This window comes from Sparus aurata, chromosome 6, assembly GCF_900880675.1.
Source record: "Sparus aurata chromosome 6, fSpaAur1.1, whole genome shotgun sequence".
Classification (NCBI taxonomy): domain Eukaryota; kingdom Metazoa; phylum Chordata; class Actinopteri; order Spariformes; family Sparidae; genus Sparus; species Sparus aurata.
Window position 1 is genome coordinate 22,341,503 of NC_044192.1, and position 14,862 is coordinate 22,356,364.

General features: G+C 41.9%; 1 protein-coding gene across 4 annotated transcripts in view; it reads left to right on the forward strand.

Annotated features, from left to right (window-relative positions):
* The window catches only part of dip2bb (disco-interacting protein 2 homolog Bb), a 41,333-nt gene that overhangs the window by 10,400 nt on the left and 16,071 nt on the right, over positions 1 to 14,862 (forward strand). For 2 of the 4 annotated variants that reach the window (XM_030420269.1, XM_030420266.1), the window contains exons 2-10: positions 5,878 to 5,949; positions 6,345 to 6,497; positions 11,867 to 11,992; positions 12,080 to 12,433; positions 12,544 to 12,690; positions 12,866 to 12,883; positions 13,293 to 13,412; positions 13,848 to 14,045; positions 14,284 to 14,375. In XM_030420269.1, coding sequence (XP_030276129.1) covers positions 5,878 to 5,949; positions 6,345 to 6,497; positions 11,867 to 11,992; positions 12,080 to 12,433; positions 12,544 to 12,690; positions 12,866 to 12,883; positions 13,293 to 13,412; positions 13,848 to 14,045; positions 14,284 to 14,375 — 1,280 coding nt within the window. The remainder of the gene's footprint in view (positions 1 to 5,877; positions 5,950 to 6,344; positions 6,498 to 11,866; positions 11,993 to 12,079; positions 12,434 to 12,543; positions 12,691 to 12,865; positions 12,884 to 13,292; positions 13,413 to 13,847; positions 14,046 to 14,283; positions 14,376 to 14,862) is intronic. The other 2 variants (XM_030420270.1, XM_030420268.1) reach the window with 1 other exon arrangement.

The following is a 14,862-nucleotide window of genomic DNA, read 5'->3' on the forward strand; positions in this document are numbered from 1 at the left end:
GACTAAATGAATGAGTAAACTAAAAAAAATTACCACTTGGAGATCCTTCGGGAAAAATTTCTGTTTTCACTTGATCAGAATAAGAGATAAATATGGGGAATATAAAAATTTAATACATTTGAATGTGGTCATTCATGTAAATGTAAGAAGCACTATCAGCCTAAATGTCAGTCACACATTTACCTGCATGTTCTTGTTGACACGTGCAGTCATGTATCTACATGCACTCTGAACTGTTGCCTCCTCAACTCAGAATTTTGGCCGTTCACAGACAGACAGCAAGTATGAACATGCATAGATCAACATTTGCCACATATGTATGTGATTAGTAATGATCATCATTTAAGTTGTCAAACTGCTTTTTATGTTGACTACTTTATGCTACAAAATGACCTTTGCTGTAAACAGAGTCATATAACATGGTGGTGAACAAACTCCTAACTACTCCCAGTAAACAAATATAGCTGGATAAGACTGATCATGGGAGAACATGACATCATCCTCCCTGACAGGAAACATTCATGTGAGAGATTTGCGCACTCTATACCATAATTATACAGCATAAGTGTAACAGTAATTCATACCAAACTGTCTGTTTGTGTCGAGTACAGTAGCTGTGGTCACGCTGGAGTGTGTGGACGTGGTGAGTGGGTGATCTTTTGGCTGAGTTTGAGGCTCGGCCTGCTGGTACAGAGGAGGCAGCTGGGACGTTTCAGTGGGGTGTTTGTTCTCCAGATCAAAACTTGCTGGCTCTTAAGATCATAAGAAGGCTGATTTCGCAAATAAACAACACACTTGAGCTCATATCAACAAATGTAGTGATGGCACAGAATCAAACAGAGGGAGGGCGACCATATGTGATCCTTTATTTTGGACCTTAATATGTTAGCCTGTTGCTATAGGCACATAACCGAAGTCTGGATGTTGACTGGATTGCATTTGCAGCCTAATGAGGTGTTTTTATAGAATAATTGTTGAAGTCTTCTGTTTTCTGTGAGATGACAGCTGGAAGTTGCTGTAATATTTGAACATGTTTTGGATCATTTTAAGTAAGCAGGTGTTGACATGTGTTTTCCAACAGTTTTCATGAGAAAGCAATCTCTTGGTTGATGTGATGAGGGAGAGGAAGAAAATGCAGGGAAAGAGAATAGAGGTCGGTAGCTAATTACTATTCAGACGGAGTGCCTGCGGGGTAGAAGGAGAGAGGAGTCTCACTGCAATTCAAATAATCCGAAGCTAGCAAGTGTGAGAGTGTTCGGGTACTGAGAGAAGGCACAGCTTTGATGTTTCTCTCTCTTCACATTGTGGAAAAATAAAACATACGCTCCGAGGTGAATGCACGAGTCAGCAATGTAATCATCAAGCTGAGATGAAAGAGGGGAGCCCCACTGTTATGCTGGTCGCTGAAATGGTTTGATTGTGACCTTTTCCATTAGGATAGACATGACTGGGTCAACAGCCCCATTCACACTGCCCTTTGAGTGTGGGGATCATGCGCCATTTCTCTGCATCCTCCCATTGAAAGTTTCAGATGTGGAGAGGGGTGAAATTTTGCTGCTCTGATTCGCCTCCGGAGGTAGTATCAGAGGCGCAGCAGAGGCGAGCTGGCAACTGTGTGAATGGATAAGCTGGCGGTGCCGAGTGAGGGCAGATTGATCTGATGGTGTTCGCAGTGTGATAACTAAACAGATGCTTCACTCAACAAAATAAAGAGAGAAATAATGTCCCACATACCAACGTTACATGACCAAACACCAGTAACGTAGTAATTGGTAGTGTCTTTGGCAACTTATATGAGGAAAAACTGCAGTTATACATGGAGAAGCCTCTGTCATCCTGTCTGTCATCCTGTCTTTCATCCAGTCTGTCATCCCATTTGTCCTACCAACTCTTTGCCACATTTCTCCCCGAAAAACAGCGTCTATCCCCATGTGTTTGACTCCTTCCAAAATTGTTTTGTCGTAGTTGCTGTCTTGGGAAAAAAAATCCCTGTGACAGTCAGGCCTCCCGACCAAGACTTCAGAGTGAACAAGTGAGAGAATCAGATAGCATCCAGTTTACTGATGGCGGTGATTTAATTATGTAATTTAGAATTAAAAAAGTAACTTTGTCACTTTACAGGATGTATGATGGGGCAGGATCTCAATCACAACACATTATAACAGCATCAATATGATTATAAACGGTCAGCGGGTACATGTTTAGATTAACAGGTGGAAACCGAGGGAAACATGTTGAAAAAAACACACAGACATAAACTTCGTCATTTGGATCTTTTGGATCTGCTGTGTTGTGGTGTTGTATGAATTGTCACGCTGGTGCGGCTTTGAACCGGAGCTGCTTGGTTCTGCGTGAACAAACAAAGGCGGAGAATTGGCGAACCTCCGCTGCAGAGATAATGCGGAGTCTCTGTGTGAAAAAGGCCACTGTGAGAAAGTGGGCTAACGAGTCACCTCAGTGGAGCTGTGCTTTGCCTCTTAAGCAGATCTCTTTGACAGCTTGAGTATACATTGTGAGAAGACAGGAACAGATTCTCTTCTCAGGTTTGATATAAGTTATACGAAAAAATGTTTTATTTGTAAGGCGCTTTTCATACATAAGACGCAGCTCCAGCTGGTAAAAGTGCACTGAATAACAAAGAAACTGATATTAGAAAGTCTTCTCTCATTTTTCTCATATACCAGTTTTCCAATTTTCCCCATTTTCATTTCCTGTGTGATATTATGGCTCTGTCCACATGCTTTTCACTCATCTGATGCACCCCTCTACAGAGTTTTAACTCCTTAACTCCAGCTGCTGGAGCCTGCCTCTGATGATGCAACCATTAAAAAAACAGATGAATTTCAAATCATCCAGATGGAAGAGTGATTACTTTTTTCATTTAATGCCATGCCAGCCCCCTCCCCCATGGCCAACTCTCTTTCTCTCTCTCTCTCTCTCTCTCTCTCTCTCTCTCTCTCTCTCTCTCTCTCTCTCTCTCTCTCTCTGCATCTTTCTGCAGAGAAACTGCCTGTTCACTTGAGCTAAAAATAAATCATGTGACTGAGCCAGGCCAACTGTACCGTTCATGCATTACTTATGGAAGTGTTTGCTTTTCTTCCATTTTTCTTAAGAAAAAAAGAGCCCTAGTCCCTAAGTAGATATTGTGTTGGAGTGGGCTCTCAGGCAATATCCCCCAAACATGAGCACTCTTATTTCTGTCAGCTCATCTGTAGCGTGTCAGCAGTCTGATGATTAAACTGCATTTTGCCTGAATATTGCTGGGTTGTTGTTGCTGAAGAGCTGGTAGATATTAAGATGTTATATTCAAAGCATAAATGATTAATTTGTGCTGAACTGTAATCCCATTATCATAGGGTTGGGTGACATAGCCTCAAAATAATTTCACAAAATCAAAATGGTATTTTTGAATATTGATATTGTGACAATATTGTTTGGATGGCTATTGGTACTTTGAAAAAATATCAACACAGTTATGTTTGGGTAAATAATCATCATAATTGTAAATAAGATGACTAAAATGGTAAAGGCAAGTATTACATCAAGTAGAACAGTTCACTGCCATCACTTTACTATTGACCCGGAAAATCTCTCTTAAATTGACACGGTACAAAGTTGTTTTTGAAATAAGGTCCCATGAGGGAATCCGGAAGATGCATGACTTATGCTGTCTATAACAACGTTCATAATAAAAGATAATTCTGGTCTACTTTTGTAATTTTGATAATCATTCCTATTAGTAACAATACAATTCTACTCATCAAGTTAATTGCTGACATGTGGGAACACAATATTGCTAAAAAAAATACATATATATACAAGAGGGGAGGAAACAGTCATGCACTCCAAGGTCAGCCAGACTTGTTTGGAAGAGAAATACAAGATTAATGAAATTATAACCCAAATCATCAGACAGAACAACTGGTTTAAAGTTGCCTAATATTGTAGTAATAAATACGTAATTACAGACATAATCTGCATATTCAGTTTAGGATTTTTATCTCCAATTAAAGTGGTTTAGATAATCTCGCTAAACTATTGCCCTTTGCAACTGAAGTTGATGCAATAGCCTCACCACAAGGCCCATTATTGAGGGCTCTGTAGCTTTTTAAATCAGACTTTAGGATCTTCCTCTTCAGATTGGAGTTTGGCTATCTGTCATTCCATTGTTGTGTTGTTAAAATGTTATTTTTTTCAGCACTTTGAAGACTCCCAATCACTGTTAGTTGAAAGATTGAGATTGAGCACTTAAGTTTCTCAATTTATCAGACTTGGTTGTAGTGATGTCCCCGTGTTTGCAGAACTGATTGAAGTGATGACCAAACCTGCTCAAAATAACACCAAAGTTGACTGAATTCAACCACACCTTCCAGCCCCAGGTCTGCATTGTATGTGGTTGTGTGCCTGACAGTTGTTCACGTGTGTCAGTAAGCCAGGAAATCCTCATCTGATCTCTATTGTCATCTTTGGTGTAGCTGGGAAGAGACGACATCAGTGACAGACGGCTTCAACCTTTCATCACTGTGCAAGTCAGCAGCCTAATTTTTTTTAGGGATTAACTCTTGGAGCTCCAAGAGATGATACAAATGGTATCACCTGTCAGAAAGGCCATTAGGTTTGTTACTGACAGTGGTAGGCTAATGTTGCACTTTTTGATTTTAAATACAAGACTCCCTCATTCTGAGGGACTTTAAGCCACTGTGTAATAAAACAGCGAGGCAGTCTTGATGATGAAGATGAGGTTTGAGAGCAGCCAGGGCAGCCACTGGCGGACATACTGAATGAATCATCATGGCTCAACACAGTTACTAGAAAAGTGAGTACAGGCTCTCAAGATGGATTTTTAGTATGTGTCTGAAAATCTGACAGCTTTGCCCACAGAGGAGTTTGGCAGAGTCACTGCATCACTTCAGGGCCAGCAGAGAGCTCAGTCAGCCTGTGTTGTGTCTGGTGGGGTGGAGGAAAATGCAGATGGGCTGTTGGCAGGGGGTGGAGGAGGGGGCGTCTAAGGGACATTTTGTTTCTCTCCCACTTGTGACTCGAGATTCCTCTGGATGCACTGTCACTTACCTTTGTCTTCTCTCCCTCTCCTTATCTTCCTCCTCTGGCCTCTCGTCCTTCCCGTTTTGTCTCTGTGTGTCTCCCACCTTCCTTACCCTCAGCTTTCATGCCTCTCTGTTTTTCTCTCGGTGAATCATCCCATCTCTTGCCCACGCTTCCGTATGTTTCCAAATTTAGCCCTGTTTTGTTTTTGCCTTCTCGTCATACTTGAGGCTGGAACTGAGCCACATCTTTAACGCCCTCAGCCATCTCTGGAGATTACTGCAACGCTGTGTGCATCCATCTGTGTTTCTATCTTCCTTCACAAAGTTTTGTTGTTATTTTCTTCTTCATTTTGTTGTGATTGAACAGGTGGTGATGAACCACATTCAGACACATCAGAGAATGTAGATCAAACCTGAAATGTTCAGTATTTTATCAAACTAGGGGAATGGGTCTCTTTTAACTCTTAAAATACTAAGTTTTAACAAGAATCTCGATATTCGAATATCTGTTAGCGGGTCGTCTAGTGATCGGATACTGAACCCCAAATTGCTCCTGATGAGCAGTTGGGGCCTTGCATGGCAGCCTCCGCCATCAGTGTATGTATATATGTGTGAATGGGTGAATGTGGCATGTATTGTAATGCGCTTTGAGCTGTCGTTAGAGTGGAAAAGCGCAATAAAAATGCAGACCATTTGCCATTTCACTGAAATGCTCACTTCAGATGTTGACAGTGTGACTCATCTGATGTCGATTGTTTTTGTATCTAAGATGATTTGGCTTTTGCCAGTCCGTCAGTAAACTCACTCTTTTTTTTTCTGTTAAATTTTACAGGTGACATCACACAGAAGGGCTACGAGAAGAAAAGGACCAAACTACTGGCCCCCTACATCATCCATACTCCAGGTACTAAAACATTTTTTTTCCAGGGCAAAAATATCTCTCTGTTGTTTTAACTTCTGTTTATACTCTAAAGACAATTCCTTACACAAACAAAATACGATCAGTTTCATCTGGTATGGCTCCGATTTTTCTTACTGCCTTGACTTAATTATACAATATTTTTAGCCTGCCTACTGTCAGTTAAACTGTTTTATAACAGTTTTAACAGCTGTGTTGTAATTTAAAAAGACATAACTGCACTGCAGATTGATTGCGGGAAATGTAAGCTAGATATTAACTGGAGTAAATGAACTGTAAAGGCGGTGACTGCGATTATGCCATTGGATAAGCAAGACAATAAGCAATATTCTCATGTGTTTTTCAGTTAACATATGATTGTTGTTTATGTACTTTTACAGTGGAGCCGCCCCGTCAGAATGATGTGCTGCCTCCTGCTCCAAGCGCCTCCTCCAGCCAGGCCGCTCCCCCCTCCAGCTCATCCCGTTACAGAGAACGTCGCTCCCGCAGAACACATCGCAGTGGAGGAACCAGGGATGACCGCTACAGATCAGGTCAGGATTCCAGCATCAAAAAATCACCTTTATTTAAGGAAGAAACTACATTCCGATTTTTATTCTTATTCCCCCAGTGTAAAACACCTCAGATGGACTAATCACTGAGGGACTTAAGTTTCTCTGATAACTTTGCGGCTCTCAAATTAGTCTACATCAGCTTCACCTGTCAGCCCGCCTGTTTTTAAGCTTAGACACAGGGCTGTTTCAAAGGGACCAATTAAAGAAAAGCGTGTGTGTGTGTCTGTCTGTCTGACTGTGAGGGATTGAGACAGACAGGCGACAGTGCAGCCCTGCAGGGGAGAGCACCTCAGTGAGGACCCCCACACACACTAGGAGCAGAGTGATGTCACTGCCTGGCTATGTGTGAGGAGAACAGGGGAACACTGATCTGTGGGGAAAACCTGACACTGGCGAGAATAAAGGAAAACAGAGCAGTTAGAGTAAGGGTGAAAGAGCAAGGAGCATGTGAGGAGTGTCTATAAAAGCATCCTCCCTCTAGACCAGCCCACACCCTGCTGTCTCTTTTCTGATTGATCTCTGCTTTCCTGCCTTTTCAACAATTCTTGCCTCAAACATGAAACACACTCACACTGCAGCATGCTAAATACCAGGCTGACTAATCTAAAGTCTGTCTGTTAGGCTGCAGTCTGGCAGGGAGGTCGTTTGAAAATGCTTTGTTGTAAAAGAAAATCTGACCAGTAACAGAGTCTTTTTTTTATCTGATTGAAGGATCCAGAAGGAGATTGAGAATGAGGATTCAACCAAGAGAGGATTAGAGCATGAAAATAAATGCAAAAACTGAGATTGGTGCAATATATCGAGAAATACAGTCCCCTCTAAAACTGTTGGAACAGCAAGGCCAATTCCTTTATTTCTGCTGTACACTGAAATCATTTGGGGTTGACACCAAAAAATGAATATGAGACAAGAGATCAGAACGTCAGCATCCATATGCAGGTATTTACATCTAGATCTGTTAAAAAAACAAGCAATTTTGAAGCTAAGAGAAGGTGGAAAATCGATCAGAGCTATTGCACACACATTGACCATAGCCAGTACAACCATTTGGAATGTCCTGAAGAAGAAGGAAACCACTGGTGTACTCAGTAACAGATGTTGAACTGGTAGACGAAGCAAAGCTTCAGCAGGTGGTGAGAAAACATTGTGAAAGCTGTAAAGAAAAACCCTAAAACAATTGTCACTGACATCACCAGCAACCTCCAGAGGGCAGGAGTAAAGGTATCACAATCCTCTGGTTGAATACGAAGTGAACAAAAGTACAGAGGCCACAACAGAAGATACAAACCACTCATTAGCAATAAAAATAGGAAGGCTAGATTGGAATTTGTACAGAGACGAGGCTCATAAGTTCTGGGACAGGTTTATGGACTGATGAGTAAAAGATTAACCTTTACCAAAGTGATTGAGAGGCGAGTGCGTGGAGAGAGAAAGGATCCGCTCATGATCCCAAACACACAAGCTCATCTGTGAAACAAGGTGGAGGCAATATCATGGCTTGGGCTTACATGGCTTCTTCTGGGATGGGCTCACTGATCGTCATTGATAATGTAACCCATGATGGCAGCTGCAAAATAAACTCAGAAGACTACAGAAACATTTTGTCTGCTAATTTAAAGAGAGATGGAACCAAACTGATTGGGAGATCCTTCATCATGCAGCAAGAACATCCACCCAAAACACAATACCAAAAACAACCAAGGAGTCTGAAACAATCTCCAGACTAAAACCCTATTGAGCATGCTTTTTACCTGCCTAAGAGGAGACTGAAGGGAGAAACCCCCGAAACAAACATCAACTGAGCGGCTGCAGTGAAAACTTGGAAAAACCTCACAAAAGAAGAATGCAAAGGTTTGGTGATGCCAGTGCGTCACAGGCTTCATGCAGTTATTGCAAACAAAGGATTTGCAACTAAATATTAAGTGTTATTCACTCTAATCTATTTTAAGTCTACCTGCTCCTATACTTTTGCTCACCTAAACATTTTGTGTTCCGTTGCAAATGATTCTGTCTTCTAAGTTTTGTGACAGATCTAGATGTAAATACCTCGAAATGAAAGCTGAAATGCTAATCTCTTGTCTCATATTTATCTTTTTCATGTCAAACCCAAATGTTTTTAGTCTACTGCCAAAAAAAAGAATTGGGCCTTGCTGCTCCAATAGTTTTGGATGGAACTGTAGAAGGGAAATCAGTGTACTAAGTGTACTACGCAGTGGACTAAGGGAAAGTGCATTGTAAGTTTTTTTTTCTGACAGGTTGAAAGAGGTGGACTGGAGGAGAAGACCATAGAGCCAAAGATCTGAGAGATGATGAGCCTTTGGCCATATAATAAGTGTGACATCCATTTTACTCTGTTCATAGTGTAGTATAGCAGTGACACAGCAGCATTTTGACTTGGTTGCTCTTAAAGGGGGCAGGAAAACAAGTGTCTGATAACCCTCCACTCATTCACTACTTGTACTACAGCAGATACTGTATATTACTCTGTAGTGAGCAGCAAATCAACAGCTGCCCGCTGTGAAGTGTTGCAAGACTGTAATTTTTCACTTCTATCAAAGGTTATGGATTGGACTGTTATATTTGTTTAAGTCTACCTGTCTGTAGTGTATGAATTGCATTCAATTGACAATTTGTATGGTAGAGGGAGAGGTGCTCCTGCTATTTAGCCAATCCTTATTGATTTGAAGGATAAGATAATAGCAACACCTGTCTGTATAATACAGTACAGATCATACCAACCTCTGTTTCAATAAAAATAACAGTATTATAACGCCTTCATTTGGAGGATTTATTACAAGACTGTTCTATTCTGCATTGATTTTAGGGCTGTAGCTACTGTGGCGCTAGTTGTTGCGGTGTGCCCTCCGCCTTTGCCATTAGTCAACCCTTCTCAACTGCTTTTTGGCTGATTGAGTAAGTAGAATCTGTGATGGAGCCTTTCTGTGAAAGAAATCACTTTAATTGGCTGCTCAGCTTAGTGCATTCGAAGGGAAACTGAAAAAGAAAGGGATGGCTTGAGTCTGTTGCTTTTGTATCCATGATTTTATCCATTTGTGCGTTTCCCCATATTTTTTCACCTCTTGATACTTTGCCAGTGCCATTTGCAACTTTTTATTAGACATATTCTCGATTGGAGATGGATATGTTGGCGAGAGTGGTGTGAAGAATTCTGCTTAACAGTTTGTATATCCACATTTCCATTAAAAAAATAAAATGAAATTTTCCCTCTTTCAGTTAATGAATACAAACTTCCACCTAGTGGTATGGAGAGATTTACTTTGACAGAAGTACATAATGTACAAGCTAGTTGGCTATTTGCTGTCATCTTTGTGTGGTGTGTTCAAGTGCAGATTTTTGGCCAAATCACAATCTACGTCAGGCAATATAGCAGTTGGCCACTCATTCTTTGATGTTGGTTTGGTGTGTCTTGGCCGTTGGCTAGGTGTCCCTAGTAGACTGATCACTGAGTATTTGGGACACTCAAATCAAATGGCAGAAAAGAAATTGGATACAGTTTGGCTTCACAGCAGCTCTGTTAGGCTATACTGCGCTTTGAGCTAAGTGACTCGGTGAAAGTGCTAACATACTGTTGCTAAGCAGATGTAATGTTTATTAGTGTACACCACTAGTATCTGCATCTGTTCAACCAACTAAACAATCTGTGTCCGTATACTCTGGATGGGCGGGGCTTAATCTTGAGGCGAGTGTACTAACTGGAAGTTGATCATAGTTGTCAGGATTCATCCCCTGGGAACCTTAAATGTTTGTGCAAAATGTCATGGAAATTCAGAGTTTGAAGAGAGGCGCAGCATAAATAAATAAACAGTAATAAGAAGAAACAATAAAACAGTGCAGCAGTGGGGAAATGGAAGAAATGAAAGTGCTTATCATTTATGGGCTGCAGAGAAAGTGTACAGCAACCTTAATTTAATGGCCTCTCATCTCCTAAAGCTTCCCCCGCTTATTATTCCAATTAAACAACTTGTCTGTGTACTGCATTCAACAAAATATGCTGTTGACTAGTTTCTTTGAGGCTGCTGCCTCTACAGTCACACATGTATCTGCTGTAAAGGATGCCACTGATTTGTATCTGTAGTAGTAAACCGTAAAGAGGTAGGTATGAAAGATAGTACCAGATATTGCTCCCCATATATAAATGACAGAGTGATTGGTGCCCCACCATGCTTATTGCCAAGGAGATAGCCCTCATCCTCCCATACATGTGTAAGGAGTCAGCTTCTCCTGATGCCCCTGTGTAAGCGTGGACGATGCATGTTATGAGGGAAGATGATGTAGCTCTGAGAAGTCGGTTCAGCAGAATGCCTGTGATGTAATTATGGTCCCCACTGCTGCTGTGTAATGAGCAGTGCAGGGTGATTTATTTAAATGTGTTGATGTTTGAATGGAAGTTGTGTCCCCTGAGTTAATAGATGTGATTTGTCAGTGAGTGGGCTTTTGTTGCACATGTTTCGTTACGTAGCTTGAATATGTGGCAGTTCACGTGGTTCTGTTTAATGTGCCTGTGGGTGTCATCAAGTGAAAATATCTCTGCATTTATTACCTTGTGCTTGTGTGTAGGCAAGCGCGTGGGCTAATTCGCTCTCTCCATCGTGGCTTCCTGTTTAAGTGGGAATACACAGTCATCCTCTCAGGATTTTCTCCTGACTTCTTCAATTATAAATCTTTCTGAACATTTTAATTTGCCGTTTCCTATTTAACAAGGCCTTACAGACTGAAATGCTGCTGTCAGAAATTACTGAAAAGGAATGAATCAGTGGTTACAAAACAAAATGATGTTTCCTTCAGGTTGTCACAGAATTAATGTGTCTGTGAGCTGAGAGTGTAACAAGAGGATTTTTTCTTTCTTTGACTTATAATTTTGACAAATCTTTTGAGTAAAATTATTTTAATTAGGTCTCACAGATGTTTATTTTTGTTTCCTCTCTGTCCAATTAGTCTTATCAGCTTATTACAAACTGGTAGATCTATCCTACCGCCTAGTCTTTGACAAGATGAAGGTGATAAACGGTAGCCAGTTATTGTCTGTGTTTCTAGTGCGATCTTAAGGATCGCAAATATTAGGCAAAGGGATTACATGCAACGTACATGCAACGTCAGTGCCAGAGACAGAGCCTGCCCTTCCAAAGACCTACCGTATTTTAGAACAGGGTTTAATTAATTAGTGGGGAAATAATAGTGTTGTGGACAAATGGCCTCTTGATGAGTCAATTCAAAAAGCTGTATTTAATATTTTTTTTCTTTTACTGTGTTCTTGGTTTGAGTCACCTCCGAAGCTTCTAGGATCTAGTCAAGCCATCCCTAACTCAAACTGTTTACTGTCCATGCAGATATCCACACTGAGGCAGTACAAGCTGCCCTGGCTAAACATAAAGAGGAGAAGATGGCGCTCCCAATGCCTACTAAGCGACGCTCCACATATGTGCAATCTCCCATTGAAACCCGCACACCACCAGGTAGGATAGTAAGAATGACAGTCCTACACATCGACCTGTAGGAGGGTCCAGAGCTGGATAATTAAAACTTGGTTTTCTCTCGCTCAGACTCCTCGTCAGGTTCTGATGATGAGACGTCGCAGGTGCGCAGGCAGTCATCAGTGGTCGCTCCTCCGCCTCAGGTCCATCCCAACCTGCAGAGCCCAGACTCTTGGATCAACCGCACAGTCCAGGGCTCCTCCACCTCCTCCTCGGCCTCCTCCACCCTGTCCCACGGAGAGGCCAAGCCGCAGCCTCAGAGCCAGCCACAGCCTCAGCCTCAGCCTCAGCCTCAGTACAAGCCTCAGTACCAACCTCAATACCAGCCTCACTACCAACCGCAGTACCAGCCTCAGCACCACCATCAGCCTGAGCGACCACACACTGCAGCTGTGACGAACATGCTGGCTCAAAGTCGCATAGGTGAGACACCTTCTTGATTCATAGGTGGTTTAAAATACACAAAACACAGTTTCTATCCAGTATCTGGTATTGTAATTTGTTCAGAATGTCCTCTCTTGCTTCACCTGCAGCCCCTGCGGAGAACAACGCCCCCCCTCCAGATGTGACAGCTGTGGCCCCTCCATCGAGGGGCCCATGGGTCGACCTGCCCTCCAACGCCATAGTCCGAGGCATGAGTCGCGGGCAGAGCCGCTCGAGTATGATGGAGACTGCGGACGGTAATGGCTAAACCACATAACATTTTATTTGTTTGTGTGTCCCTGCGGGTTCTCAAATCTCTTCTCTCTTCAAAAAATAAGTGTCATCATACAGTATAATTAATCAGACTCTACTGCTTTCTTTTCTTCTTGATCTTTCTCTACTGTGTCACATGTTTATTTGACTGGCTGATAGGAAGAGGTAATCTACAGAGTAAGGAAACCTTAATGTATAATGTCTGTAGCCTTCTGTGTCTGCTGTTGTTCCCTAACTCTCCCTCCTGTTTGTAAGGAATGATTATAGAAATATATGCAACAAAAACAACATCCACACACAGAATGAATCCTCACGTGTGATCCCAAACCAAAAAAAAACGACCTTTACCCCAGTTCTCACTGTGTTTTCCTCGTGTTTTTGCCACCAATGTGTGCTGCTTTTGATTACCTGAAGATATTACAGTCAATTCAAACCTTCACTAAAAATAGTCTCTTGTATTATGGGATGAAGAGCAGCAGACTATGAGATGGTAAGAAGTATTGTCACTGTGTGTACAAACCACAGTTTGTGTGTGACTGTATGTTTGTCCTGCCACTGCCCCTCTCCAACTTCATCCTGCTTGTAGGAGTTCCTGTAAACAGCAGAGTGTCCACGAAGATCCAGCAGCTGCTCAACACCCTGAAGAGGCCGAAGAGGCCCCCACTCAGTGAGTTCTTCACTGACGACGCAGAGGAGATCGTGGAAGGTAAACTGCTTTCTCAAACACACACCTTACATATTTGTACAAGATTGCATACAATATTATAAAAATGCTTTTTTTACAACCTGGCAACCCAAAGCTTAAAATATTCTATATTTCAACAAACAATTGATGCCTTATTTAAAAGGTGGTACACATATTTGGTTACATAGTTTGTATCTTGGGTTCATAGTTACAATTTAAAATAAGTAAATGTATTCTTTACATATTTAGTGTTATAAATAGCAGAGAAGAAGTCAGATTATGGAACACACAGGAAAGAAAAAGGCAATCAGAAGGTTTAATCAGGGAAATCGATACAGGGTATCGGTACAGGCCAGCAATGACATATGGAATGCATTTTGTCTTTGTGACGCTTTTAATGAATCTCATTCATCTGTAATATACCCAAATGTGATCTGATGCCTCTGTCTCACGCAGTGCCCCAGCCAGACCCTAACACACCGAAGCCCGAGGGCCGTCAGATCATCCCAGTTAAAGGAGAGCCTTTGGGAGTGGTCAGTAACTGGCCCCCAGCCCTGCAGGCAGCACTGGCCCGTTGGGGGGCCACTCAGGGGAAGAGCCCCGCTCTCACCGCTCTTGACATCACGGGCAAACCGCTGTATACACTGACTTACGGTGAGACACGAGACTGCTTGTACGCAGAAAGCCTGGACAGATGTTTATAGTATAAAATTAGCACCAGTAATGTATAGCTGCTGGGAGTTACAGCTAAAAGTTGATGTTGAGAGTTCAAGAGTTCATCTAGAGAAAAGAGAGATGTGTGCACTCTGTGACCTGAGATTATTTGGCAATGGTAAGACACATAACCTGCAGTCTTAACTCCCTCCTTCCTGTTCTACCTTCTGTCTGGTAGGGAAGCTGTGGAGCCGCAGCGTGAAGCTGGCGTACACCCTCCTCAACAAGCTGGGCACCAAGAATGAGCAAATCCTCAAACCTGGAGACCGGGTGAGAGATCTGACATGGTGACAGAAAGCAGATACAAATGACAAGTTAATTTAGAACAGAGGAAGACAACATTTTGTGGCATTTGCAGCAACAATGTGTCGTAAGTCCTTAAATTTAGACCTGTGCATTTGTAGCAACTGCCTTGGTAATGTGCACGAATTGCAACTCCAGGAGTGATTAAATGTAATTTCACTATAAAAATAAAGTATTACATTATTATGTATAGTATTATTATGTGAGTTGACGTATCTGCTCTTTCTTTTTAGTGCAAATTAGCAAATGTTCGCATTTGCTAATTGTCAAAGCAGTAAATTAGGTTTGTGAACAAGGCGATACTTGCCAAATACAGTTTATTATTGTTATTATTATTATAAACATCAGTATGTTTGTATTGTCAGTGAGAGCATGTTAGCATGCTGACGTTAGCATTTAGCTAATACGGCAGCCTCACAGAGCTGCTAGCATGGCTGTTGACCTCTAGTCTTGT